General features: G+C 45.3%; 2 protein-coding genes across 2 annotated transcripts; both read left to right on the top strand.

Annotated features, from left to right (window-relative positions):
• Window positions 1-1,160: 1,160 nt before the first annotated feature.
• On the top strand, window positions 1,161-2,084 carry LOC142072289 (olfactory receptor 4S2-like). The gene has a single exon (XM_075128985.1). It carries the CDS (start codon window positions 1,161-1,163, stop codon window positions 2,082-2,084), a length of 924 nt encoding a protein of 307 aa, XP_074985086.1.
• A 14,486-nt stretch (window positions 2,085-16,570) lies between these two features.
• Window positions 16,571-17,512, top strand: LOC125638121 (olfactory receptor 5G9-like). Its single transcript, XM_048853434.2, has one exon. It carries the CDS (start codon window positions 16,574-16,576, stop codon window positions 17,510-17,512), a length of 939 nt encoding a protein of 312 aa, XP_048709391.2. The 5' UTR covers window positions 16,571-16,573.
• Window positions 17,513-26,020: the final 8,508 nt, after the last annotated feature.

Genomic DNA, 26,020 nt, shown 5'->3' with positions numbered 1-26,020 from the left:
TCTACCAATGTAAAAGAAAAACAAAACTACTTTATTAGGATTCATTCCAATCTAATTCCCCACTCCATCAATCAGTCTTCAACTAATTCACCTAAAGTACGATGACTGTGTCTAAAATCTTCATTACAAGCTTCTCTCTTGAAATATCTTCATATTATTTTTATTTGTTATTTTAATTTTAGTTTTGAAATGTATAAAATAGGTTTATTAGATGCTAGTCTGTAAGCAATGACCACCCCCAAACGATATTTAATGCATTCCTGCTTATGATCACTCATAAATACTTTCTTTTGAACACAGAAAATTTAATTCAGTCGCCTCAAATCAAACGATAACCCACAAAGGGTCAAGTTCGCTCATCGGCTTCAGCTGCTTTCCACCCCTCTGGCGACAGAGTTAACTGGTCAATCGAACAGTGTTTGTGGCTGCTTTGCATTTTTGGAACAGCATAAATAATCTAAAGTGTATCCGTGAGTCCTGCTGATAAATTATTGTTTCAATCCTTGTTTCAATTGGAGTTTGTGTAAAGCTGGTCAAAATTCTTCACTGAAATCATTTTTTTTTCAATGAAAATGCCTTTTCAACTAAATGTAAATTTTGTGAAATAATTTTGTGATGAAAATAATCAGAGACCAGTTTTCAATCCTTGGTTACTTAACTTGGTAACTCAGTTTCATGTTTGCATGTAGAAATCAATACTTTTGTGAGCATTTATGTGCTCACATTCAAAGGTAAGAGATGTCCTTGGTTGAAAAATGGGACTTCTGAAGGTGTTTAACAATGCAATAAGAATAAAATAGAATTTGTATCATGGAAGAGCTGATTGCAAAGCATAGTTAAGGTTCAGTTTTTCACTTACAATTAAAGCCTTTGATGATTCATTGTAGGGGAAGACTAGAATGAATCATCTTCAGATTTTCCACTCTAATTATTTTGAGTATATACTGTTCATGGCAATATGGAACGCAAGCCAATTTCCTCTAGTTCCTTGTGTTACATATTGTTCATTTTTATTTTTGGACAAAGTCTACCACTTCAGTCAATGCATCTTGATATTCACCTCATCACTGGTCAATATGTGTTGATTCTTCCTATCTTTGTCTTGTGTCATGGCAGGTGGATTAGCGGTATTGCATATACCCATCATTTAAACTGAGTACATGGAGCCCACACACAATGTGACTGAATTCATCCTTTTGGGACTTTGCCACAATGAGAAGTTATGGCCAGTGTGTTTTATATTCTTTTTACTCCTCTATATCGCTACTTTGCTGGGAAATCTTCTCATCATTGTCACTGTAAAGAGCAGCCAGTATCTGAAGTCTCCCATGTATTTCTTCCTCAGCTATCTGTCCTTTGTAGACATGTGCCTTTCCTCTGTCACAGCCCCAAAACTGATTGCAGACTTCTTTGTGGAGAGGAAAACCATCTCCTTTGATGGCTGCATAGCCCAGCTGTTTGTGGCCCATTTCTTTGGGTGCACTGAAATCTTCGTCCTCACAGTGATGGCGTATGATCGTTACATTGCGATCTGCAAACCCCTCCATTACACAACCATCATGACTGGATGTGTTTGTGGCTCCCTTGTGATGGCTTCATGGGTGGGCGGCTTTGTGCATTCCATGGTTCAGACTGTCCTGACCATCCAGTTACCCTTCTGTGGGCCCAATGAGATTGACCACTATTTCTGTGATGTGCACCCTTTGCTGAAACTGGCCTGCACTGACACTTATCTTGTTGGCATCATGACCCTTGCGAATACGGGGTTGATTTCCCTGACCTCTTTTGTTGTGCTGGTTGTGTCCTATGTCATCATCTTAGTCTCCTTGAGAACTCGCTCCACTGAAGGTCGTCGCAAAGCTATTTCCACTTGTGCCTCCCATATTGCTGTAGTGATTATATTTTTTGGGCCATGTATCTTCATGTATTTAAGACCTTCCACCACCTTCTCGGTGGATAAGATGGTCGCGGTGTTCTACACCATTGTCATCCCCTTTCTGAATCCCTTGATCTACACCCTACGCAATAAGGAGGTGAAAAAAGCCATGAGAAAATTAGGGAGCAGAAAAGTGACATTGGGGTGAAAGGGAAAATGCGATGTGTAGAATGATGGGAGTTCTGCATAGTAATGCTGTTCAGCAGGAATTTTAGAGAAAAGAGAGTTTAATATCGGGGGTTTTCGTTTTTTCTGTGAAAATTCCCAGTGATTTTCTCTGAATCCTCCTATTGCTATTCTAGTTCAATGTGAACGCTTGCAACATTTAAGGCTCAGTGAAAAGTGGAAGCTTTTCCAGTTCTTTGTTCAATTTTATACCTCCTGTCAGTTAGATTATTGATTATCGTTATCATAGTCCCAGGAGCACTGGAGCATTATGACCCAGCGATAGCCCTGGACTGCGGCTCTGAAATCACGGGTCTCGGTTCTGTTACATTATGAATTTGGGTGAGTCACTTACTTTCTTTGAACCTGTGCTTCCCTCCCATGTTTTTGCCATTTGAGACTGTAGCCTCTTCAGGGCAGGGACCGTCTCTTACTTATGTTTGTACAGCACCAAGCACATGGAGTCCCAGTTTCAGTTCAGGCCACTAGGCAATGCTGTAATACTGTGCAAACTCTGAGGATCTGTTAAATGAAAATGTATATCTATAAAATAGTATAAAACTGTGTGAATCCCTTTGAGCTTTCATCTGTCCTTGTTTTGCTATGTTCCTTTGCAAACAATTAGCATTATGAGCGAGGGAGAAACAAAGCTTATTGCATCTTAGGAGTAGCATGCAGCATTCCAAACCATCTAGCTTTGCATTTAAGTACAATGCCATTTATGTCATGTCAGTGCCATACATTTTATTTAAGCTGCCCACAGATGGTTGTGCAATATGGGTCTCTCTGGAATTAGAGCTATTTTGGAGAGAGTCATGGAATGGGGTTCTTTCGACCTATCTGAAAAGAGAATGTTTGTGAGTGGCAATGGTTAAGACATTTGAAATCTGACGCGTGACCCATAATGAACAACTCCACCCTCATTTGAACACCACGATCCAACAAAAAGAACAACAATCCTGGTGATGAGATGCTCGTTCTGTTGAGATTTGTCTCCACTAATTACAATGACACTACTTACCCTCCTAAGGAAGCAACATTCCATTTGAGACATGAATATTTCTCCTCACAATCAACAGATTCCTGCAAACTCTCGGAGTGTGACCACCAGAAATTCAGAACACACAAGGCAGAGCATATCTCCAGTTGTGAGAATACGAGACTCCTCTAAAACAAATGTATATGGTCCCTCCCTATGCTCCCATCTCATACCCGGGCAGAAAGATCATCTTTTTAGACTATGAGCCATCAAGGCCACCCAAGAGAGCTACCCCACTTGGATACCATGGCTAACAATCTCCGGAGAAGGAGCAACCCTGAACTTTTGCACCCTTGTGCTTGTCTCTCATGGACAAGGCTAACACGAATAGGCCAAGGAGCAAGGAGCTGTATTGTGATGACTAGGTTATTTCATTCACCCAGCGAAACAATTGGTAGAAGGCAATGGTATTTGGTTAATGTAGACTTGGAATGGTTTGAGATGGGTGGGAAAGGGCCTCCTAGCTTATCACCTCCTCCACTTGTGGTTCCCGCCTCTTGGAATTTGCCCCACAGTAAAAAAAGAGTCATGTCCCAGAAGTCCTGATAGTGCATTGTGAGGTCACATCAGCATGTGATGTCATTGTGTCATAAGAACAGCTTGGTAAAAGACTTGTTGACTCAACATAAAGGTAACATGTCATCACACCATGATACTGGTTTTCAATACCCAAAACAAACTTGAGGCTATTTAACTGGACCTCACCCCCAGGAGCCAGGGCAAGCAGAAACCAGACAACCTCAGGAAATTGAATGGAATATATGGGACAGGTGGTAATATCACCTTCTCAGCTATTTATTAAAGTCCCCTTTGGAGATGAATCTTTACATAGCTCTTGAGGAAGTTGAGATAAAATACAGTCTTCAGGGGAACTAGTAGGGAGCACACCAGGCCCAATCTGTAACTTGGGAGAAACTATACACGGAATTTCATGGGTGTGTATGGGTGGGGGGTGGGCGGCGGGTGCGGGGGGAGCGATTGCTGTGGAGGTAGCCGAGAGGTTGCAGCTACTGTTCCCCCATTTCCTTCATCATTCCTCACTATCCTCTTTCCCTAACTACCTCTTGGAAGTCATGGCTGAATCCCCTTCCTCTCCCCATCTCTCTGGATGGTTGGTAAATGGGAGAGGGATGGGTGGGTGAAATGGGGTCTTCCTTACTCCCTGACACGTGGCTGGGCATGAGAGTCTGCTCTCTCTCACTTCTCTTGGCTTGCTTTGCTCACCAGCTCCTGGACAATGTTCCGGAGAATTACTGTCTTGAGTATCAGTCAGAGCCTGTAAAAAGCCTAAACCCTTGAGTGCTGGCTGCAGATTTGGGTTCAAAATACTAATAACCCAGTGACATCAAGTGTTTGTGTATTTTGAACTCCTAGTTATTGTGACCATAGTGCTTAGTGAGCCGTTACCTTGGCGAACACCTGTAGTGCTGTCCAGAGGAATCAAGCACTGGGCAAGTCCCCAGCAGGTATAAAACAGCATATCTCTGTTGAAGTTAATCAGTGATCCAGATCCCCAGCTGGTGTTTGGAGTCTAGACAGCCATGTCAACTTATACCAGCTCTGGATTTGGTCCTATTAACTTTTAAAGTGACAGGACATTAGTTCCAGAAACAAATGATTTTGTTTCCTGTTCTCACTGCTTGTAACTATGATCAAAGACTCTCCACGAAATCTGTAAACAATTCTTAGAGTGGGTTCCCTTGAGTATAATTAAAAGTTGGTTTTAAGGGGGTCCCGGTGTCATGCAACTTTTTAATAAGTCACAGCAGCAAATATAAGTTGAGTTTTTAGCGAAATAAACCTCAAATGTTTGCCACCTAGAACTCGGCTGATGCTATATAAAATTGAATTGCTTTGCAAATGCTGCTGGAATCAGAGTTTGGACCCCAGGTGCATGAATTTTCTGCAGAAAAGGACCTAAGGATTACAGTGGATGAGAAGCTGGATATGAGTCAACAGTGTGCCCTTGTTGGCAAGAAGGTTAATGGCATTTTGGGCTGCATAAGTATGGGCATTGCCAGCAGATCGAGGGACATGATCATTCCCCTCTATTCGACATTGGTGAGGCCTCATCTGGAGTACCATATCCAGTTTTGGGCCCCACATTATGAGAAGGATGTGGAAAAATTGGAAAGTGTCCAGTGGAGGGCATCAAAAATGATTAGGGGACCGGAACATATGACTTATGAGAAGAGGCTGAGGGAACTGGGATTGTTTAGTAAGAATGAGGAGGGATTTGATAGCTGCTTTCAACTATCTGAAAGGGGGTTTCAAAGAGGGTGGCTCTAGACTGTTCTCAGTGGTAGCAGATGACACAACAAGGAGTAATGGTCTCAAGTTGCAGTGGGGGAGGTTTAGGTTGGATATTAGGAACAACTTTTTCACTAGGAGGGTGGTGAAGCACTGGAATGGGTTACCTAGAGAGCTGGGGGAATCTCCTTCCTTAGAGGTTTTTAAGGTCAGGCTTGACAAAGCCCAGGCTGGGATGATTTAGTTGGGGATTAGTCCTGATTTGAGCAGGGGGCTGGACTAGATGACCTCCTGAGGTACCTTCCAATCTGATATTCTATGATTCTATGATTCTGTGGTTTTCACATAACTTACTTTAATTATTTCTCCTTAAACTTCCTCCCAAGGAGATCAACGACTGCCCGAAGAAGAGAGAGAACTGGACAGAGAGATAGGGAAGGAAGCTACTCGCTTAGATCAAGGTCTGCCAGCAAGGACAGAAACAGCCATTGGTCCATTCTGAGCTCAGAAGGGCCTTGGTATGAACATTTAACTCAGTGCTGACAGGATTAAATACCCTCCCGAGATCCTTAGGCACATCATTAGTGACTTCTGGATTGCATAGAGGGACCCTAAGAATGGGTCTCATTTCCGGCCTGGGGATGAGGTTTAAACATCATCTGGCAACAAACTCTTTACTGAGTGTGGCCAATGCCACACTTTAAATAGCCCTGTAGGAACCAGGCTTCTCTGTAGGTTCTTAAGCTGATTGCCCCTGAAGGACTTTTATTCAGGAGCAAGTTAAAGTAGCAGAAATAAAAAAAAAACAAAACAAAAAATCTCAGAAAGCTTTGACAATGAAGCCAATGTAACCATCCCAGCTGTCGGTCTGTCCTGTGAATCTCTAATGCATCCTTCATCTTGCACTAAATAGAAGAATTTGCTGAAATATAATTAGTCTTCCACTAGGACTGTAGTCTTTGCTCCTTCCACCGATAAGCCCTATTTCTGAGAGTTTGTTTTCCTTTCCTTTTTCTTTTCTTACAAAGAAATTAAAGCACAAAGGGGCCAGATTTTGAAAGGTACTTAGGTGCCTAAGTCACATTAATTTTAAATATCCTTAAAAATCTGGCCTTACACCCATTGACGTTAATAGGAATCTTCCTATCGATTTCAGTGGGCATTTGACTGGGACCCTAGCACTGGCTCAGTCCAATTAAACTCTCCCCTTTGAGGAACATGTTTTCCATTTTCCATTCATGTTTTGATGGTTGTTCTGTATTTAAAATGTATCGAGGCTCGAGAGAGGGGTTGGACTGACAGAGCTGGAGAGTGAATGTTCCACAGTTATTATGAGACCAGGTGCCCAAAACGCAGACAAAAAAAATTCCCCCAAAATGTGTCTCAGCCATGACTATGCAAGAACCCACCCCTGACAGCTGCTATCGGACTGGGGAATTCAGCCCCCAGAATTCGGGGGGGGACACCTGGTGCGAGTTGTGATGGTGGCTTTTGCTTAGCTGACACCTGCCCAGTCAGGAACTGTACTGAGACCTCACTAACTCATTACACACGTGCGCCTGAAGAGCCAACAGATTGTAACAGTCTTGGGCAAGTCCTATGGGAATACACTAGAGGAGTTAATGCAGGGCTGAGCAATGGGAGTTTTGGAAGCTCGGCAGATTACTGCTTCTGCTGCCGGCCTGGTGTTGCCGGAGTTGCTGTTATTTCTTCTGCCCCCACGGAAACAGGTTGTGCAATTGCAGCACCTTTCAATCCCAGGGGACGCTGTGCTAGGAGGGAGGGCTAACCAGATGGCTGGGCCAGGGACAGGAATGGGGTGGACGGCGTCAGCAATGGATGAATAGAAGAGCAACGCCGATGATCTACAGCTTTTCAGAGAGGGGGACACCAAGGTTGGGCTTTCTAGGGTGGTCATTATGGGCAGGTCAGTTTGTGAGCCTTGGTGCAAAGCGTGGTCAGGAATTGGCAACCCCAGGCAGTGGGGGATACATTTTGGGGGCTACAAATGACAATTGAGTAGGATGGCTCAGTCAGGTCCTTAGCTGATTGGACACCCTGGATCTGGGGAAATGACTTCCCCGATCTGTGAAGTCCAAGTACAGCAGCAGCTGGTGAGCTAGGTCTCTGAGATGTTATGTGGATAGGTTCCTCCCTTAGTTCACCTGGCTTTTGTCTGGAAATGGGGTATAAGGGGCATTGGTTGCAGTCATGACTGGGACAGCGGGACTTTACCTAAGCCTGCCCCTGGGAAGGGATCGTCAGGCCATCAACCTCTTACACTCAATACAACGACAGAAGAGTCCAAGTGAATAGTTTGTGATTATGCCAAAATAACTTTGTTAGTCTCTAAGGTGCCACGAGGACTCCTTGCTGTTTTTGCTGCTACAGACTAACACAGCTGCCCCTCTGAAACCAGAAGTGAAAATTACCCATCTGAACATTTGAATGTATTCTTCAGAATTACCAAATATAGTCAAAAAAAATCAGGGTTGCATTCACGAATGATTCACTTGGCAAAAAAGGGCAAATTTCCCAAGGATCACTGTCACTGTTTGATCATGTCGCCTGGCTTCTCTTGTGTGCTATGGTCACAATTGAGCTTTTGGGACCCACCATCTTGTTGCCGTAGGAGTGGTTAACGTCACTCATCTCTCATAATGGAGAAATATGTGGAATACTGTGTAAGTAGAAGAGAGGGTATCTAGCCTTATTTCCTGCTCCCCACGTACAGAGATTGTAAAGATATATGAAGGAAAAATACAGTCTATATCCTTGACCACCTGGTTCCAATCCTGCTTTTGTGACCGCTTACATCTGGACTGACACATGATGAGTTTAATCAGGGATCTCCATAAGTAAAGGCAGAAGCTGGTACAGCTTGAACTAAAGAGACACGTTGGCACCTAGGAAGGTCAGATATGCACATTGCCCCGTGGGCTACACTTTCACTCTGAATGGCGTCAAGGGGCTGGAGCGCGAAGCAGGAAGTCCCAGCACCAGTGGTTCTGCTAGACTTCCCAAAGTTTCTGGGTTCCTCTTCCACACCAGTGGGGGTCCCACACTGAACATGGGGTGGAATACAAGCGGCATCCTGGAATGTAAGCAGCAGTGGCCATGTCACCAGGCATTTCCTCCCAACTCTAATCATCTAGTGCAGCCAGGGTATCTTTGAGAACTAATACTGGGTGAAATCTCATTGCTCCGGTTTTGTCACAGGCCTGGCCCTGTGTCACAGTTGTCACAATATCATCTGGAGCAAAAATCCAGACACTGGATCAGGTCTTAACTGAAGACAACTAATGGCTGTTCACGCACAACAGATATTGGCCTTTGAATAATCATTCTAGACAGGACCTCTGTGATTAGTACCAATTTAGGTCAAGTCTTTATGTTTCTCTAACAATAGAGACCTCACCAGAAGAACTATAAGGGTCATGATGTAGCCTAGATCATACTCTCCCAACCAAGCCATGAACACAGATTTGGAGCTGTGCTAAAGCAATGCTTCAGCCATCTCTTTCTGGCCTCAGGGAAATGGGAGCAGGAATGAGGGGTGGGGCCAGAGAGCTCCCAGTCAATGAGCAAGAAACACAAAGTAGATGGAGAGGTACACAGGCTCCTGTGCTCCAGAAATTTGGGTTGTGATGGAGAAACGAAGGGCAGAGACGGGCTCCCCAATACAGACAATTAGCCCCTCTTCTGCCCCTCACTCTGTTCTTTCAATTTCCTACGTCACTAACAACCCTGATCCATCCATATCTTCAGACATCATAGAAGAAGTCAGGGCACATCTCTGTCCTCCATGTCTGGCCAACACCCTCCTACTATTGCCACATTAAAGAAATCCAGGGAAAATTGTACAAGAAAAAATGTTCAAAGGGTCTTAAGTTAGGTGTGACATTCCTATAATGTAGCCTCTAAAGCAGACACAATATCTGTTTTTCGGACTTGTCATTTCATATTAACTAAGGGGGAGTCTGGTGGCACCTTAAAGACTTGCAGATTTTATTTGGGCATAAGCTTTCGTGGGTAAAAAATCCCACTTCTTATGCATCTGAAGAAGTGGGAGTTTTTTCCCATGAAAGTGGGGTAAAAAGTGGGGTGAAAAGCAAGATCGAGCCCCAGCTTCACACCCCCATGTACTTCTTCCTCAGTCACTTGTCCTTCTGTGACCTCTGCTACTCTTCCGCCATCGTTCCCAAGATGTTGCTCAGCTTCTTAAGAGAGAACAAGGCCTTTCCTTTGCTGGATGTGCGGCACAGAATTATGTGTTTGCATGAAGGCTCAGACCACAACAACAGTACTTCTGCAGGCAAGCAAACAAACCCCACCCGAACAGGATAATACAGCAAGAATTATGTTCAGTTTTACATTTTTCCCACTAGGTGGTGATAGCACCTTCAACCCTGCTAATACTTTGCAGTATTGTTATAGACCTTGTTATTCCTAGGGGGGATTGCAGCCCATCTGAAATCACGACATACACTGCCCGGCGTGGAGACCAAGACTGTAAAGAGTGCCTTGTGCCTTAAATTGTTGGGGTGCTCAGCTTGAGACAGCTTGAGGAGGATCCTGGGAACTACAGGCCAGTCAGCCTCACCTCGATCCCTGGAAAATCATGGAGCAGGTCCTCAAGGAATCAATTCTGAAGCACTTAGAGGAGAGGAAAGTGATCAGGAACAGTCAGCATGGATTCACCAAGGGCAAGTCATGCCTGACTAATCTAATTGCCTTCTATGACGAGATAACTGGCTCTGTGGATGAAGGGAAAGCAGTGGACATGTTGTTCCTAGACTTTAGCAAAGCTTTTGACACGGTCTCCCACAGTATTCTTGCCAGCAAGTTAAAGAAGTATGGGCTGGATGAATGGACTATAAGGTGGATAGAAAGCTGGCTAGATTGTCGGGCTCAACGGGTAGTGATCAATGACTCCATGTCTAGTTGGCAGCCAATATCAAGTGGAGTGCCCCAAGGGTCGGTCCTGGGGCCGGTTTTGTTCAATATCTTCATAAATGATCTTGAGAATGGTGTGGATTGCACCCTCAGCAAGTTTGCAGATGACACTAAACTGGGAGGAGAGGGAGATACGCTGGAGGGTAGGGATAGGATCCAGAGGGATCTAGACAAATTGGAGGATTGGGCCAAAAGAAATCTGATGAGGTTCAACAAGGACAAATGCAGAGTCCTGCACTTAGGAAGGAAGAATCCAATGCACCGCTACAGACTAGGGACCGAATGGCTCAGTAGCAGTTCTGCAGAAAAGGACCTAGAGATTACAGTGGACAAGAAGCTGGATATGAGTCAACAGTGTGCCCTTGTTGCTAAGAAGGCCAATGGCATTTTGGGATGTATAAGTAGGGGCATTGCCAGCAGATCGAGGGACATGATCGTTCCCCTCTATTCAACATTGGTGAGGCCTCATCTGCAGTACTGTGTCCAGTTTTGGGCCCCACGCTACAAGAAGGATGTAGAAAAACTGGAAAGAGTCCAGCGGAGGGCAACAAAAATGATTAGGGGACTGGAACACATGAGTTATGAGGAGAGGCTGAGGGAACTGGGGATGTTTAGTCTGCAGAAGAGAAGAAGGAGGGGGGATTTGATAGCTGCTTTCAACTACCTGAAAGGGGGTTCCAAAGAGGATGGCTCTAGACTGTTCTCAGTGGTAGCAGATGACAGAAGAAGGAGTAATGGTCTCAAGTTGCAGTGGGGGAGATTTAGGTTGGATATTAGGAAAAACTTTTTCACTAGGAGGGTGGTGAAACACTGGAATGCGTTACCTAGGGAGGTGGTGGAATCTCCTTCCTTAGAAGTTTTTAAGGTCAGGCTTGGCAAAGCCCTGGCTGGGATGATTTAATTGGGGATCGGTCCTGCTTTGAGCAGGGGGTTGGACTAGATGACCTCCTGAGGTCCCTTCCAACCCTGATATTCTATGATTCTATGATTCTGTGATAAAGGGGCTGATTTTCAGAATATGCTTGACCACTCTCCCAGCCACTGTGAGGGCATCTCATGTTCCATACCCCAAAAGGGAGACATCCAAATGATCTAATTTGAAAATCATTACCAGAGTGTTTAATTACACAAAATGCAGTGGAAACCCTTGGGCATCTCAGACTTGATTTGCAGTGTAGATGTGCCCAGTCTCATTAGAGCGTGCATTGCATCTGGCAGGTCGTAAATTTCCTAGTGCAGATAAGATCCACGAGTCAAGCTTTCTCAGGCAGACCCCACTGTACAGCCTCATTTGGATATCCCTTATCCTGCTCTAGGTCAGGAGCAACTCCTGTGAAGTCAAAGGAGTAACAAGGGATGCAATAAGAGGTTAGACAAACACCTGTCAAGATGGACCTCTCCCTCCACTCTAATGTTCTTCTTCCTGTGTCACCATTGTGAGTGAGGTCCCAATCAGCTAGCTGGACCTGGATGCGCTCTTTACCACTGTGCTCTGTGGCAGGCTTCCACATAGCAAGCCCCTTAGTCCAGCCTAGCAAAGAGCTGCAATTCTTTGGTGGCATTGATTCATCACTTCCATCCACTGCTCGTAGATGGTGTTATGACTGGCTGGTGATTTTCTACGTACTCCCCATTGTAGCTCGCTAAGGACCCAATGCTGCAAGCAGACATGCTTAATTTGAAGCTCATGCTGATGACTCCAGGGTTTTCTTTAGGCTAGACAATAGGAAGTGATCATTCCTGGCTATGGGGGGTCCTTCCAGGGAGTTCACAATGCAATTAGGCAGCTCTAGTATTTTGGATATCAATCAAGGATTCATTACTAGAACTGGTGTGATAACTGCTAAGCTGGGTGTGTGCAGGCGTAGGTTGATTAACACCTGGAGCAGAGATTCCCCCATGATGCATTGCTTCCTGCTGTTCTGGTCCCAGAGCTCAGTGCGGTTCTTACCTTGGAATCTCTGTTCTGCATTCCGTGTGCTAATGGAGATGCCTCCCTGTCCCGTCTTTGATGCAGATGAGGCTAGGGGAGTTGCCTTAATCCTGTCCCCCTTGTCAGGAGGGGTTTAGGTGTGTCTCCCACTGCCTTTTATTGCTTCGTGTAAGTCTTTCTTCTGATCGGTTTTGGTTCAAGCAGAGGCTGGTGGGAGAGAGTGTCCCTCATGAGTCAGACAGGCTGGATACTGCACCCCGGTTCCCCAAGAACACAGAGCTGACTGGTATCGGGCAGGGCCATTGTTTAATGCTATTTTTTCTTACATCTGCTAAATGAATACGGCTTTAGCCGGGCACCTTGGTGGCCTCCAATCCTGGGGCCGGCCTATGGCTCAGTTCAGCCCTCCCATTACAACTTAGGGCAGCCTCGGAGCTGCACTGAGTCACAGTGGATCGACAGCCCCTCAACAGCTGGGGATCCCTAGTGGTGCTATCGCCACCTAGAGGGAAAGATGTAAAACTGAATAGAATTCTTGCTCTTTGCCAGAATAATGAATATCATCCCATGAGGGCTGGTTGGTTTGTGTATTTAAATACTGTTGTTTTGGGATGAGGCTGTAGTGTGCTGGGCAAAGCTCAACAGAGCACAAGGCCACTCTGTCCACACCCCCTTTTCTCTGGCCCCACCCCTAAACTGGCAACCGGCTAGAGCTAATGGTGTAGATATGGCTACCCCTACTCTATGTTACCCAGCAACTCACCCATGGCAGGGGACTTCTCAACTTGGTGACTGGGTTGGCTTTGTGCCCCCTTTGTGCTACCAGCCTGGTGCATGGGGGCCGGAAAGGGGGGAAGGATTTGGATCATCCTGGAAAATCATATGAAGTGCAAGGTAACATCCCACAGTGGAAAGGAGGGTGCCTGTCTTTCTGAGAGTACAAGAGACAGAGCTTTCCCCAATTCCACCCTCACCCCACACCTCACATTCATAAGTGGTTGAGGGACTTATTTCTCTTTCCACCGTGAGACATTCATTCACCATAACAGGACTTCTCTGAAGACATGCTGCACCATTAGCAAATTCAGACTGAAAATAAGGCACCCATTTTAAGAGTGAAGGTAAGTAACCACTGGAACAATTTACCAAGGGTCGCGGTGGATTCTCCATCAAGGACAATTTTTAAATCAAGATTGGTGGTTTTTCTAAAAAAAATCAGCTCTCGGAATGATTTGGGGGCAGTTCTCTGGCCTACGTTGTACAGGTAGTCAGACTAGATGATCACAAAGGTCCCATCTGGCCTGAAAATCTATGAATCTAGGTTCTGACAGAGCCTTGCTCTCCTGTGTGACATCACTATAAGGCAGGGGATCATCCTAGAATCATAGAATGTTAAGGTTGGAAGAGACCTCAGGAGGTCATTTATTCCGATCCCCTACTCAAAACGGGACCAACACCAACTAAATCAAGAATGCACATTCTGTCTTCCTTAGCTTGACCAGGGACAGGGGGCTGCTGCAAGGACATTCTGCATGGCAGTGATTGTTCAGTAAAGGCCCATCTGTACGACAGAAATAACCAAGTTGTGGGCTCTATAGGAAGATAATTCAACTTTGTCGTGCTCTTGAGCTGATGGTGTTGTAACTGAGTCATGTCACAAGACTAAAGCTCTTGACTTAAAAGGAGAGGTTGAGGGAACTGGGGTTATTTAGTATGCAGAAGAGAAGAATGAGCGGGGATTTGATAGCAGCCTTCAATTACCTGAAGGGGTTTCCAAAGAGGATGGAGCTTGGCTGTTCTCAGTGGTGGCAGATAACAGAACAAGAAGCAATGGCCTCAAGTTGCCGTGGGGGAGGTCTAGGCTGGATGTTAGGAAACTCTGTTTGATTAGGAGGGTGGGGAAGCACTGAAATGGGTTCCCTCGGGAGGTGGTGGAATCTCCACCCTTAGAGGTTTTTAAGGCCCAGCTTGACAAAGCCGTGGCTGGGATAGGATGATTTAGTTGGGGTTGGTCCTGCTTTGAGCAGGGGATTGGACTGGATGACTTCCTGAGGTCTCTTCCAACCCTAATCTTCTATGATTCGAAGACACTTATGTTATTGGACAAGAGAGATTCCCTATCCCAAAGGGCACTGACACTGATGAGCGAGAGCTACAGGAGGAGGTGGGAGTGGCTGAGAACCAGAGGCAGAAGAGGAGAGGGGGGCAGGGTGAAGGAGCTGAGAGGAGAACACTGAAGATGGACAAGTTAGAGAAAGAGAGAGGAGTAGGAAGATGGGAAAGGGGATGAATGGAAGGAGATGCAATTCTAGATTTTAAGCTTACAATTTACCCCGAGTATGGGTCAGTGGGTAGCTACACCACCCAAGGAGACCAGAATCATAGAATCATAGAATCATAGAATATAAGGGTTGGAAGGGACCCCAGAAGGTCATCTAGTCCAACCCCCTGCTCGAAGCAGGACCAATTCCCAGTTAAATCATCCCAGCCAGGGCTTTGTCAAGCCTGACCTTAAAAACCTCTAAGGAAGGAGATTCTACCACCTCCCTAGGTAACGCATTCCAGTGTTTCACCACCCTCTTAGGAAAAAGTTTTTCCTAATATCCAATCCAAAGAGGATGGCTCTAGACTGTTCTCAATGGTAGCAGATGACAGAACGAGGAGTAATGGTCTCAAGCTGCAGTGGGGGAGGTTTAGATTGGATATTAGAAACAATCACAGTTTCTGTCATGCTTAGTGGGGGAGGTTCCTCCCACTCCTTGTGTTCTCCCCTACCTGCTTGCTTCCAGAGGGGTCTATTGGGTGAGCAGCCCCTGCCATTTCCATCATGGCCAGAATCCATGATTTGAGCATCATTGAGCAAGGGGCAAGGGGAAAGGCCTTATTCTCCCTTGCTGAGAAAGGACTGTGACAATCTAGCCCTGAGAGAGGGGGCAGGGAGAATGGAAATCACGCGAGGAGAAAGTCACCATGGAAAGACTTAGGGGAAAGAGATGGGGAGATGTGAAAGGGAGGGGAGAGAAGGGAGAATAAAAAATAAAAAAAAGGAGCTGTTGCTGGTTAATATTGTTATTCATCAGGGTGCATGGGGGTCAGCGTGGGATAGCAGACCGATTCCTAGGTGTGTTTGCTGTAATTAGAATCATGGGGTTGGAAGAAGGATGACAACGTCATTTTGTAAGACAAGAAGGGATTTGGAGACCTGGAGATCTTCCCCTGGGGTAACTTCATTGACATCCCATTTTCTCCCTCAATCTCCTTTCCTCCCCACGCCCATGATAGTCATCACACCCACGCCACTCGTCCCTCAGCGCACAGTGAAAGCATCAGAATGAAACGTACCCCTAGCTCTGCCCTGGGTAACTGTGCAGACATGGGACTGTTTAATAACAAAAGGAGCAAAGAGTGCAACAGATTAAACCCCCAGTGTACGAGTTACTTTGGAGTAGCTTTGGCCGACCCAGTGTGTTTTAATTGTGTGTTGTGCACCTTGGTGAACCCGATTGCTTCAGGGATCAGGTCCCCCAGGTCACCAAGAACAGTGTAAAACCTCCTGAATTCTCCCGTGTAGCAGCTTCTCTTGAGGGGGGAAGCAAAGATATATCTCTCTGTCTTCTGCAGGTCCATGCAGTTGGACTGAATTATGCTTACATACAAATTCAGACACTGTGGTCATCACCCGGGATTGAACCAAGATCTTTGGAAGCCAAAGCATCATGTTCCATGCCTTGTGCTAAAGGAAAAAACCCTCATCTTTTGGAGAAAGCAGCAGGTTACAGGTGCCGGGGGCGGGGGTGGTGTAGTGTGTGCATTATGTTATGACTCTGGGATTTCATACCAAGTAATGCAAACCATTTTCATTTTCCTGAACAGGCTTAATGATCACACTAAGTAACCCAGAACTGAAATGGCAGAGCCCACCTTGTATGAATTGGGAAGAGCGCCACTTGGCACAAACTCTCACCCCTTGTTTTCAGCCCGACTATTTCAGTGCAATAGTCAGAAGTCACTGTTCGCTGCTGTGTGTAGGAACAGCAATGCCCATGTGTGGGGCATAGTTAACCCACTGGTTCTTACATTTCGGCTGTGTGTCCATTTTTTCAGATAACTGGAATGATCGGCTCTGAACATCTGGCTCTGTGGACTAAGGCCTTTTCTTGATTCAGCAGGGGAGTCCCCTAAGAAACTAACCTCCATAATTTCTTCCCTTCCTCTCCTTCTAGGGAGGGGATAGAATTCCTGAGCCACCTGCCTGCCCACGTCACTGCAGCTCCCTGGTCTTGGTTCGGAGGAGATGAAAAAGGGAAATCACTCAACGGTGACCGAGTTCCTTCTCTCAGGACTGACAGATCGTCCGGAGCTTCAGGTCCCTCTCTTTGTGTTGTTCCTAGTGATCTACATTGTCACCTTGGTAGGGAATCTGGGGATGATCGTGTTAATCAAGATTGACTCCCGTCTCCACACCCCCATGTACTTTTTCCTCGGTAATTTGTCTTTCTCTGATCTGTGCTATTCCTCCATAATTTCCCCTAGGATGCTGCTGAACTTCTTAGCCGAGAGTAAAAGGATTTCGTACAATGCCTGCGCTGTGCAAATGTATCTCTTTGGTACTTTTGGTCATGTAGATTGCCTCCTGCTGGCTGTGATGGCATACGACCGTTATGTGGCCATCTGTAACCCGCTGCTCTATACAGTCACCATGTCCCGATGGCTCTGTCATCAGCTGGTGGCTGGGGTGTATGCCGTGGGCTTGCTGGACTCAATGGTACACACCGTTTTTACTTTTCGTTTATCATTCTGCAGCTCCAATGCCATCAATCATTTCCTCTGTGATGTTCCTCCGGTATTGTCGCTCTCCTGTTCCGACACACGCGTCAATGAGATTGTGATGTTTGTCTCGACTGGCTGCTTGGTCGTGAGCAGCATTGTGATCATTCTCCTCTCCTACGCATATATCATCATCACCATCCTGCGGATCCGCTCCGCCGAGGGCAGGCGCAAAGCCTTCTCCACCTGCACCTCCCACCTGACGGCCGTGGCCATGTTCCATGGCTCCCTCCTCTTCATGTATTTCCGACCCTCCACCAGTTACTCCCTGGACACTGACAAAATAGCCTCTGTGTTCTACACGGCGGTGATCCCCATGCTGAACCCCTTGATCTACAGCCTGAGGAACAAGGAGGTGAAAGATGCCCACTGGAAAGTGATGCACAAATTGCTCACTTTCTCTTGAGCCTGTTTACTCCATACTGTGTTACTGATTGGGAGGTGGAAGCAGGAGAACTCAGTTCCCGCTCCACTGCAATCTCATTCCTCATCATGCAGGTTATCACTGAGCTTTATTTGGATTGTTTTTTTTTCTTTTATTGTGTTCCAACAATGTCTGGCAGCCCCAGAAAGGTTCAAGAAGGTTGTGACGCTTTCTGGGGGAATTCAGGATTGTGAGTCACCCTGTCTCTCCCATGTATCAGTGAGCAAGCGACTTGCAGGGGCTAAATTATTTTTGTCAGCTCTCGGACTAGCCAGCTTGTTGACCCTCCTCCATCCCCGCCCTCCAACCATTCTCCTCCAAAGCTCAGCCAGCCTTTACTTTGAATCACAGGTCACCTCAGTTGCACTCCAATCCTGAAAGCTCCTTGAAACGTGTTCCCCGGCAGTATCCAGCCCCTATCCCTGGGCTGTCACCGAAATGACTGAGTCCCCTGTCTTCAGAGAGATAGTATACACCCCAGCCTGCTAGATCAGCTGAGGATTCACGCTTTAATATATTACACTGAGATGAACTGAGAGTCAAACCAAGAATACCTTTACTAAAAATGAGCAGAGGTTTAAGCAAAGATAATAGAAACAGAAAATGGTTCCAAATGAAAGAAAAAGTACAATGCATTTTCTCCTGACTAAAACTCAACAGGCTGCAATCCTTATCTGAGGGCTTATCTCCACTACTAGGTGGGTCAACGCTGCAGCGATTGATCCACGCCAAACGCACTCCCGTAGACTCCTGGTACTCCATCAGAACGAGAAGAGTAAGGGGAGTTGACGGGGGAGTTTCTCCCTTCGACCCAGACTGGTGTGGACCACATGGTAAGCAGATCTAAACTACTTTCAACTTGAGTCACGCTTCTAACATAACTCAATTTGCGTAGCTAGGCTTGACTTTTCCCCGGAGCGTAGACCTGCCCTGAGACTGTTTCTCACTTAAAGGCACCTCCTCAGTGGTACCAACCTACATGGCTGGGGATCCGCTGTTCATGGACCTCTTTGTCCCCCTCAGTGATGAAGCACAAAATGTCTTTTCCCCTTCTTCTTATAGTCCCGTATACCTTTGAAATGTATTCTTGTACCTCCAGAGTTCCTCTGCCCTGCGGGTGTGTGGATGCCTTGCTGTCTAGCTGGTTTTCTCACCCTGTTGTTAATGGGCTTTTCCAGTTGACTTCAAATGCAAATATAATTCCCATTGTCTCTGGCCTACCCTGTTCCATTTACATTGGAGACCTAGGCAGACCGATATGTCAAGATGTCTGGGAATGGCTGAAAAGTGTAAATACCAACCCAAGGGCAGCCTGTTAACAACCAGGGCACAAACCCCAAATTAGCTGTGAGTTCTAGTCTTAGATTTCACCGACCAATTTGCAAGTGTAAACTCCATGGCCATTACAACAGCCTTAACATGGAATCACAGACAGTCTCCTCGGGTACTTTATCTATCTTGCCACCCATGTAAGGTTACCTTTGTGATAGATGGTTTCTTACACCGAAGAGCTCAGCAATCTTAATATTTCTCTTAGTCCTAAAAGTCCAGTGGCTTAGCCCAGGTCAATTGCACCTTCGATCTCACACTGAAGACACTTGTAGTTAATCCTATAAGAAAGTATCTAAAGATTTATGAACTAGGAAAAAAGAAATGAGAGTTCTTTACAAGATTACATCTGGTAAACACACACCCAGATGAGTTAATCAGGTTTCAAAAGGTACAAGAAGCATCTGTAATAAGCAAGCTGCATGTATCTTTCAGGGCTAAACCAGGCCAAGCACTGGGGATCTTATGCTTCCTAATCTTTGCCCCTCAGAGTCCAAGCAGAAGAAAAGACAGTTCTTCCTTTTTAGGGGTTTTTTATTGATTTATTTTTAATGATTATTCTGCTTCTAGTTGCAAGTGGAGCTGTTGGGAGCAAATCACTTGCACATCTCCTCTTCCGGGGGCGGGAGGGAGCCGTCAATGAAGTCTGTTGTGCTCTGATGTTCCACGGTGGTTTGCGGGTGTTGATGGGTCTCTTTTGTTGGACAGAAGATAACATCTCCTGTTAGAAACCAGGAGTCCGGTGGCACCTTAAAAACTAACAGATTTATTAAGGGATAAGCTTACCCTAATAAATCTGCAAAAAGAAAAGGAGGACTTGTGGCACCTTTGAGACTAATAATTTATTAGTCTCTAATGTGCGACAAGTCCTCCTTTTCTTTTTGCAGATACAGACTAACACAGCTGCTACTCTGAAACCTAATACATCTGTTAGTCTTTAAGGTGCCACCGGACTCTTTGTCATTTTTGTGAATACAGACTAACATGGCTACCCCTCTGATGCATGTTAGAAACTGGTATCTCACACTTGTTCATGATTTTCTCCTGGCTGGTGATTTCCTGTTACAAGCACTTAAATATAACCTAATAACAGACATGGGATAGAGGCACTATAAGTGAGATGAATGCTGGCAGAAACTTACAAGCATTTCATAACCTCTAAACTCTAAACACAGTCCTATAATTCTCATGCCTATTTTAACAATACAAAGACATAGGGGAGCCAGACTGTTTCCAGCTTTGTAGTTGTCTTCGTTCAGCTTTGGCATGAGCTGGCATGTGGTCTGTCAGGGTCACAAGGCAAACTGACATTTCTTTGTCTTGGAGAAACTTGTTTACCATCCCTGCCTGGTTTCATCATTTGAGCATATTGTTAGTACATATCCATAGCTTTCTAATTGTTATATCACACAATGAGTATGAAGACCGGTATGATATCAGTTTTCATTTGATTCCTTACCCGATGTTCTTTATAGAGAAATACCATCACATCAACGCGTTAGGTGTAGTGAGTTTGTCAGGGCTGAGAGGAGTTGCTTATCATGACATTGGACTCTTTGCCAGTGGGCACTGAGGGGTTGTTAGGGTTACAAGTATAAATATACAAATATATGTGATGTGCTTTGCAAGTACGCAATTGTCTGTGTTGGGAGAGAAATAGGGCACCTAATCCATCTCCCTCTCCTTTGACATGGAGTTGGTTTCATTAGACAGTGGCGAGTGTGGAGTGCAGGATTTCTGTGGCTGAACCAAAGGGAAGTTCACACACCGTGCTGGTTCTCTGCTGTCCTTCATGTGTTCTGTGCGGTCCAAATCAGTTGTAGAGATTGTCACCTGGCTTGTTGTCCATGCACCAAGCATGGAAAGAGGCTTTCAGTCAGAATGGCCTTTCTTTTAGGTTAAGAGAACAACAACACACGGAAGAACAAATGTAAAGTTTCATTATAAAGTGCACTGTTTGTGGACACTGCCAGCAATGCCTCTCTGCCATGTACATTGGCCAAACCGGACAGTCTCTATGCAAAAGAACAAATGGACACAAATCAGACATCAAGAATTGTAACATTCAAAAACCAGTAGGAGAGCACTTCAATCTCCCTGGACACTCAATAACAGACTTAAAAGTGGCCATTCTTCAAGAAAAAATCGTCAAAAACAGACTTCAGCGAGAAACTCTAGAACTGGAATTATTTTGTAAACTTGACACCATCAAATTAGGCCTGAATAAAGACTGGGAGTGGCTGGGTCACTACAAACCATAATTTTCCCTCTGTTGATACTCACAGCTTCTTGTCAACTGCTGGGGCTGGGCTACATCCACCTTGATTGAATTGGCCTCTTTAGCACCACAAAAAGTAATTTTCCCTCTGTTGATATTCACCCCTTCTTGTCAACTTGTAAATAACTGTTGGGAATGGGCCACATCCACCCTAATTGAATTGGCCTCATTGGCACTGACCACCGCACTCGGTAAGGCAACTCCCATCTTTTCATGTGCTGTATAATTATACCTGCCTACTGTATTTTCCACTGCATGCCTCTGATGAAGTGGGTTATAGCCCACAAAAGCTTATGCCCAAATAAATTTGTTAGTCTCGAAGGTGCAACAAGGACTCCTCGTTGTTTTTACTGATACAGACTAACCCGGCTACCCCTCCAAAACCTCTGGGACAGTGAAATGAATAGCAAAATGGCATCTGGGGGTGGGGAGGCGGGATGGCATTTTTTGTAAAAGTGAAATAAACAGGAAAAAAGTCATACCCCACACAACATATTTACACCCCATCACCATGTTTACTGTGAGTTCTTGCTTTTAGGTCTCCTGGAAAATATTCTAGACTCTGAAGAGCAGGGATTCAGGGAACGTTATAGCTCAGGGCATGGTGAATGGGACGTGGATAGCTCTGGACCCGGAACTAATTTTTCAGTTTGCTGAAGAAAAAAAAAAATTTCCGCTTCACCCAAACTGAAAAACCACCAAAAATATTGGTGAATTCAAAACGTCGGCCAAAGAAATATTCATTTTGGGTTGATTGAATCATTTCAATACCAAGACTTTCAGCGGCAACGTGTGGGAGGGACAAACTGGGTCAGGTGCCCTTTTTTCACAGTGGCCCACACAAGCCCCCACAGTTTCCTGTTGGTGCCCTCTCCCAGTTTCAAAAGTCGCTCCTGACCACTTTACCATCTCCTTCTCCAACATGGTGCCTGATTCCTGGTAAAAAAAAAAAAAAAAACATGTCTAAAACTATTCATGGAAAGTTTCACCCTCTTCTAGATAAATTTTGTGTCTCGGTCATGGTGTGAAGCGATGATGATAAGAAGGGGCGTGCACAATGTGGGACACATGCCCCCCCCAGAATCTCTGCCACTGCCTGCAGCTTCTACACTGGCCCCCGCCCCTAGATTCCCTCCTCTCCCCGCTCTTACCCCCTTTCTGCCAGGGTGGAAGTCGGGCTGACCATGGCTGGAGATGTGCCTGGGAACGGCACTCCAGCTCGCACTCCCGCTGAGCCCCACTAGATGGCACCCAGAACAGGGAAGCCGGGCTGGCGGCAGAGTTCTGCTAGGGGGGGCCCAGGGAGCCCTGTCCCTTTCTCGCCCGCAGCCACCAGTAAGTGTCCGGAGCCCGGGACAATTGGGGGTGGAGGCAGCGGGATGCTGGGAGGATGGGTGGGGATCCCAGGGAGGCAACGGGAGCTAAAGGGGTGGGGGAGGCAGCAGGGCCTGGAGGAATGGGGGAGTGGGGGGGGTCAGTATTTAAAGTGTCCCCCCCAAAATAGTTACATTTAAATGCCTGTGCATGCCCCTAATTATGAGTAGAAAGGGTTACGGAGCCTTTCAACTTCAAGACCCTTTGCTTCCTGAGGCTAAGATCAACAATGCTGAGTGTTTGGACAGTCCACTCCCTTCGCCCTTTAACACCAAGATGCACAATGTTAAAGAACTCATAAAGTGCTCTGGTGTTTGCTGACACCTGCAGTAAAAGTAGGTAGATAGATAGATAGATAGTGGAATTATCTGTGAACCCTGGAGTGAAGTATCATCTATCTATCTATCTATCTATCTATCTATCTATCTAAAGGGACAATATTATCAGTGTTATTTTCACTTTGCTGATTTGCTGCTGACATCTGTCTATTGATATATCTATCACATCTATTTAAGAATGAATGGATTTGTGTGTAATAAAATAATCCCTCATCACATATAAAACATATTTGCCTCTTTGCATTCTGAATAACCGGAGGCAGCATTTTCAAAGGCATCTGCTAATTATGAGTCTCTCTTGGACAGCTATGGAAGAGTGGGCCTGTCAAGGTTCCTTCCCCACTCTGAACTCTAGGGTACAGATGTCAGGACCTGCATGAAAACCTCCTAAGCTTACTTCTACCAGCTTAGGTTAAAACTTCCCCAAAGTACAAGCTATTTTACCCTTGGACTTCCACTGCCACCACCAAACTTTATCTGGGTACCTGAAAAAATGTAGTGTGGAAACGTCTTTCCTCCCAAAATCCTCCCAACCCTTGCAGCCCACTTCCTGGGGAAGGTTTGGTAAAAATCCTCACCAATTTGCATAGGTGACCACAGACCCAAACCCTTGGATCTTAAAACAAAGAAAAAGCATTCAGTTTCCTTACAAGAAGACTTTTAATAGAAGTAAAATAGAATCATCTCTGTAAAATCAGGATGGTAAATACACAGGGTAATTAGATTCAAAACATAGAGAATCCCTCTAGGCAAAACCTTAAGTTACAAAAAAGACACACAGACAGGAATAGTCATTCTATTCAGCACAGCTATTTTCTCAGCCATTTAAAGAAATCATAATCTAACACATATCTAGTGAGATTACTTACTAAGTTCTAAGACTCCATTCCTGTTCTGTCTCCGGCAAAAGCATCACCCAGACAGACACAGACCCTTTGTTTTTCTCCCTTCTCCCAGCTTTTGAAAGTATCTTGTCTCCTCATTGGTCATTTTGGTCAAGTGCCAGAGAGGTTACCCTTAGCTTCTTAACCCTTTACAGATGAGAGGATTTTTCCTCTGGCCAGGAGGGATTTTAAAGGGGTTTACCCTTCCCTTTATATTTATGACAGAGCCCTAAACTCTTTCTGCCTCACCTGACCCACCTCAGAATGGGGGTAATCATTCTTGCCTGCCTTATAAGGGTGCTGTGAAGGTTCATGAATGTTTTCAGGTCCTTGTCTGGCCTCATCACCACAGTACCTCCCATCACCTTACAATCTTTAATGTTTGTATCCTGACAACATCCCTGGCTGTATTATCCCCGTTTTACAGATGACAAGCTGAGGCTCAGAGAGATATATCTATCCTTATATGACCTCGGATGTTTGCAGCTGAGCCGGGAACTGAGCCTCAAAATTCAGAGTGCGCAGCAAGTGCCCAATCCACTAGACAATCTTGTCCTCACATGGCAATTGAGTAACAGTGGCGTAAAACCTGTTTGTAAGAGAATGATGACTCAGCCCCTCATTCTATACAGCAATGCTGTCTTCTCCTTTACATTCGGTGTGTATGTGTGTCTCACAACTGCACGGAGGATGCCTCTCGTAGTCTCTAATACTGACTTTTTAGCTATTCGAGGGATTCCTTTGTGAAGGTACATTACAAATGGCATGTGATGTCCAGGCAGCTTTGTAAACAGCTGGTGGCTGGAGCGTACACTGTGGGGTTGGTGGATTCAATGATACACACATGTTGTACATTTCAGCTGTCACTTTGGAGCTCCAACATCATCAAACATTTCTTCTGTGTCATCCCCCCGCTGCTGGTGCTCTCCTGCTCTGACACCCGCATCAATGAGATTGTGATGTTTGCTTTCATGTGCTGCATTATCATGAGCAGCCTTGTGACTGTCCTCCTCTTCTATGTCTATATCATCTCTACCATCCTGCAGATCTACTTCGCCAAGGGCCGGCGCAAAGCCTTTTCCTCCTGCACTTTCCACTTGACCTCAGTGGTCATGTTTCACGGCACCCTCCTCTTCATGTATTTACGCCCCACCTCCAGCTATTCCATGGACACAGACAAAATGGTTTCAGCATTTTACACGCTGGAGATCCCCATGGTGAACCCCCTCATCTACAGCCTGAGGAACATGGAGGAGCATGTGAAGGACGCCTTAAGGAATGCAAGTTTCCCAGACACTTCAGTTTAAACACACAGGATTAGATAAAACAATAAAATAAAACCTATCTGTGTAGTCACTAAACTTCAGTGAGCACAAATAATGAGGCATAGAAGTCAGACATGGTTACAAGAAAAATAAAGCTAAAATGCAACTTGTGCCTAACTTAACAAACAATGTGCAATTCAAAGCAAAGGTTTTGTCCCCACATGCTTTCAGCAGTCTTACTGACCAAACTTCTTAGGTCAGGACCCTTGCCCCAGTCCAATGGCTGCTTCCTGTATCCCTTCACATGCAGTGAATAAACAGGCAGAGAGAGAGAGAGAGAGAGAAAGAGGTGCATAGGAATGTCTGCCACTTCTTTTTAAAGTCCTATCTCTCTTTTGAGAAACATTTCCACCTCGTTACCAGGAAATAAAATGTCCTCGTGCAAGAATGATTCCTTGCTGCTTTTTCCTCATCTTTTTGAGCTTCTTTGGTTTCAATTCCTGCTCGATAACTCTGTTTACTGCTTAAATATAAAATTAAGAAGAGCACACATTTCTTTGTTAAAGATAGACCTGTTTGCCAACCTCAGTATGAAACATATTAATAAGAACATAAGAACATAAGAATGGCCATACTGAGTCGGAGCAAAGGTCCATCTAGACCAGTGTCCTGTCTTCTGAGAGTGGCCAATGCCAGGTGCCCCAGAGGGAATGAACAGAACAGGTAATCATCAAGTGATCCATCCCCTGTCGCTCATTCCCAGCTTCTGGCAAAGAGAGGCTAGGGACACCATCCCTGCCCAGCCTCGCTAATAGCCATTGATGGACCTATCCTCCATAATGTATCTAGTTCTTTTTTGAACCCTGTTATAGTCTTAGCCTTCACAATATTCTCTGGCAAGGATTTCTCAGGTTGGCTGTGCATTGTGTGAAAAAATACTTCTTTGTGGTTGTTGTAAACCTACTGCCTATTCATTTAATTTTGTGGCCCTTAGTTCTTGTGTTATGAGAAGGAGTAAATAA

This window comes from Caretta caretta, chromosome 6, assembly GCF_965140235.1.
Source record: "Caretta caretta isolate rCarCar2 chromosome 6, rCarCar1.hap1, whole genome shotgun sequence".
NCBI classification, from domain to species: domain Eukaryota; kingdom Metazoa; phylum Chordata; order Testudines; family Cheloniidae; genus Caretta; species Caretta caretta.
Note: the sequence above shows the minus strand (reverse complement) of the source record. Positions and strands in the feature narration are given on the sequence as shown.

What these genes read in the sequence shown, in the direction of transcription:
- LOC142072289 (XM_075128985.1), top strand. Translation starts at nt 1,161, where the DNA reads ATGGAGCCCACACACAATGTGACTGAATTCATCCTTTTGGGACTTTGC.
- LOC125638121 (XM_048853434.2), top strand. Translation starts at nt 16,574, where the DNA reads ATGAAAAAGGGAAATCACTCAACGGTGACCGAGTTCCTTCTCTCAGGA.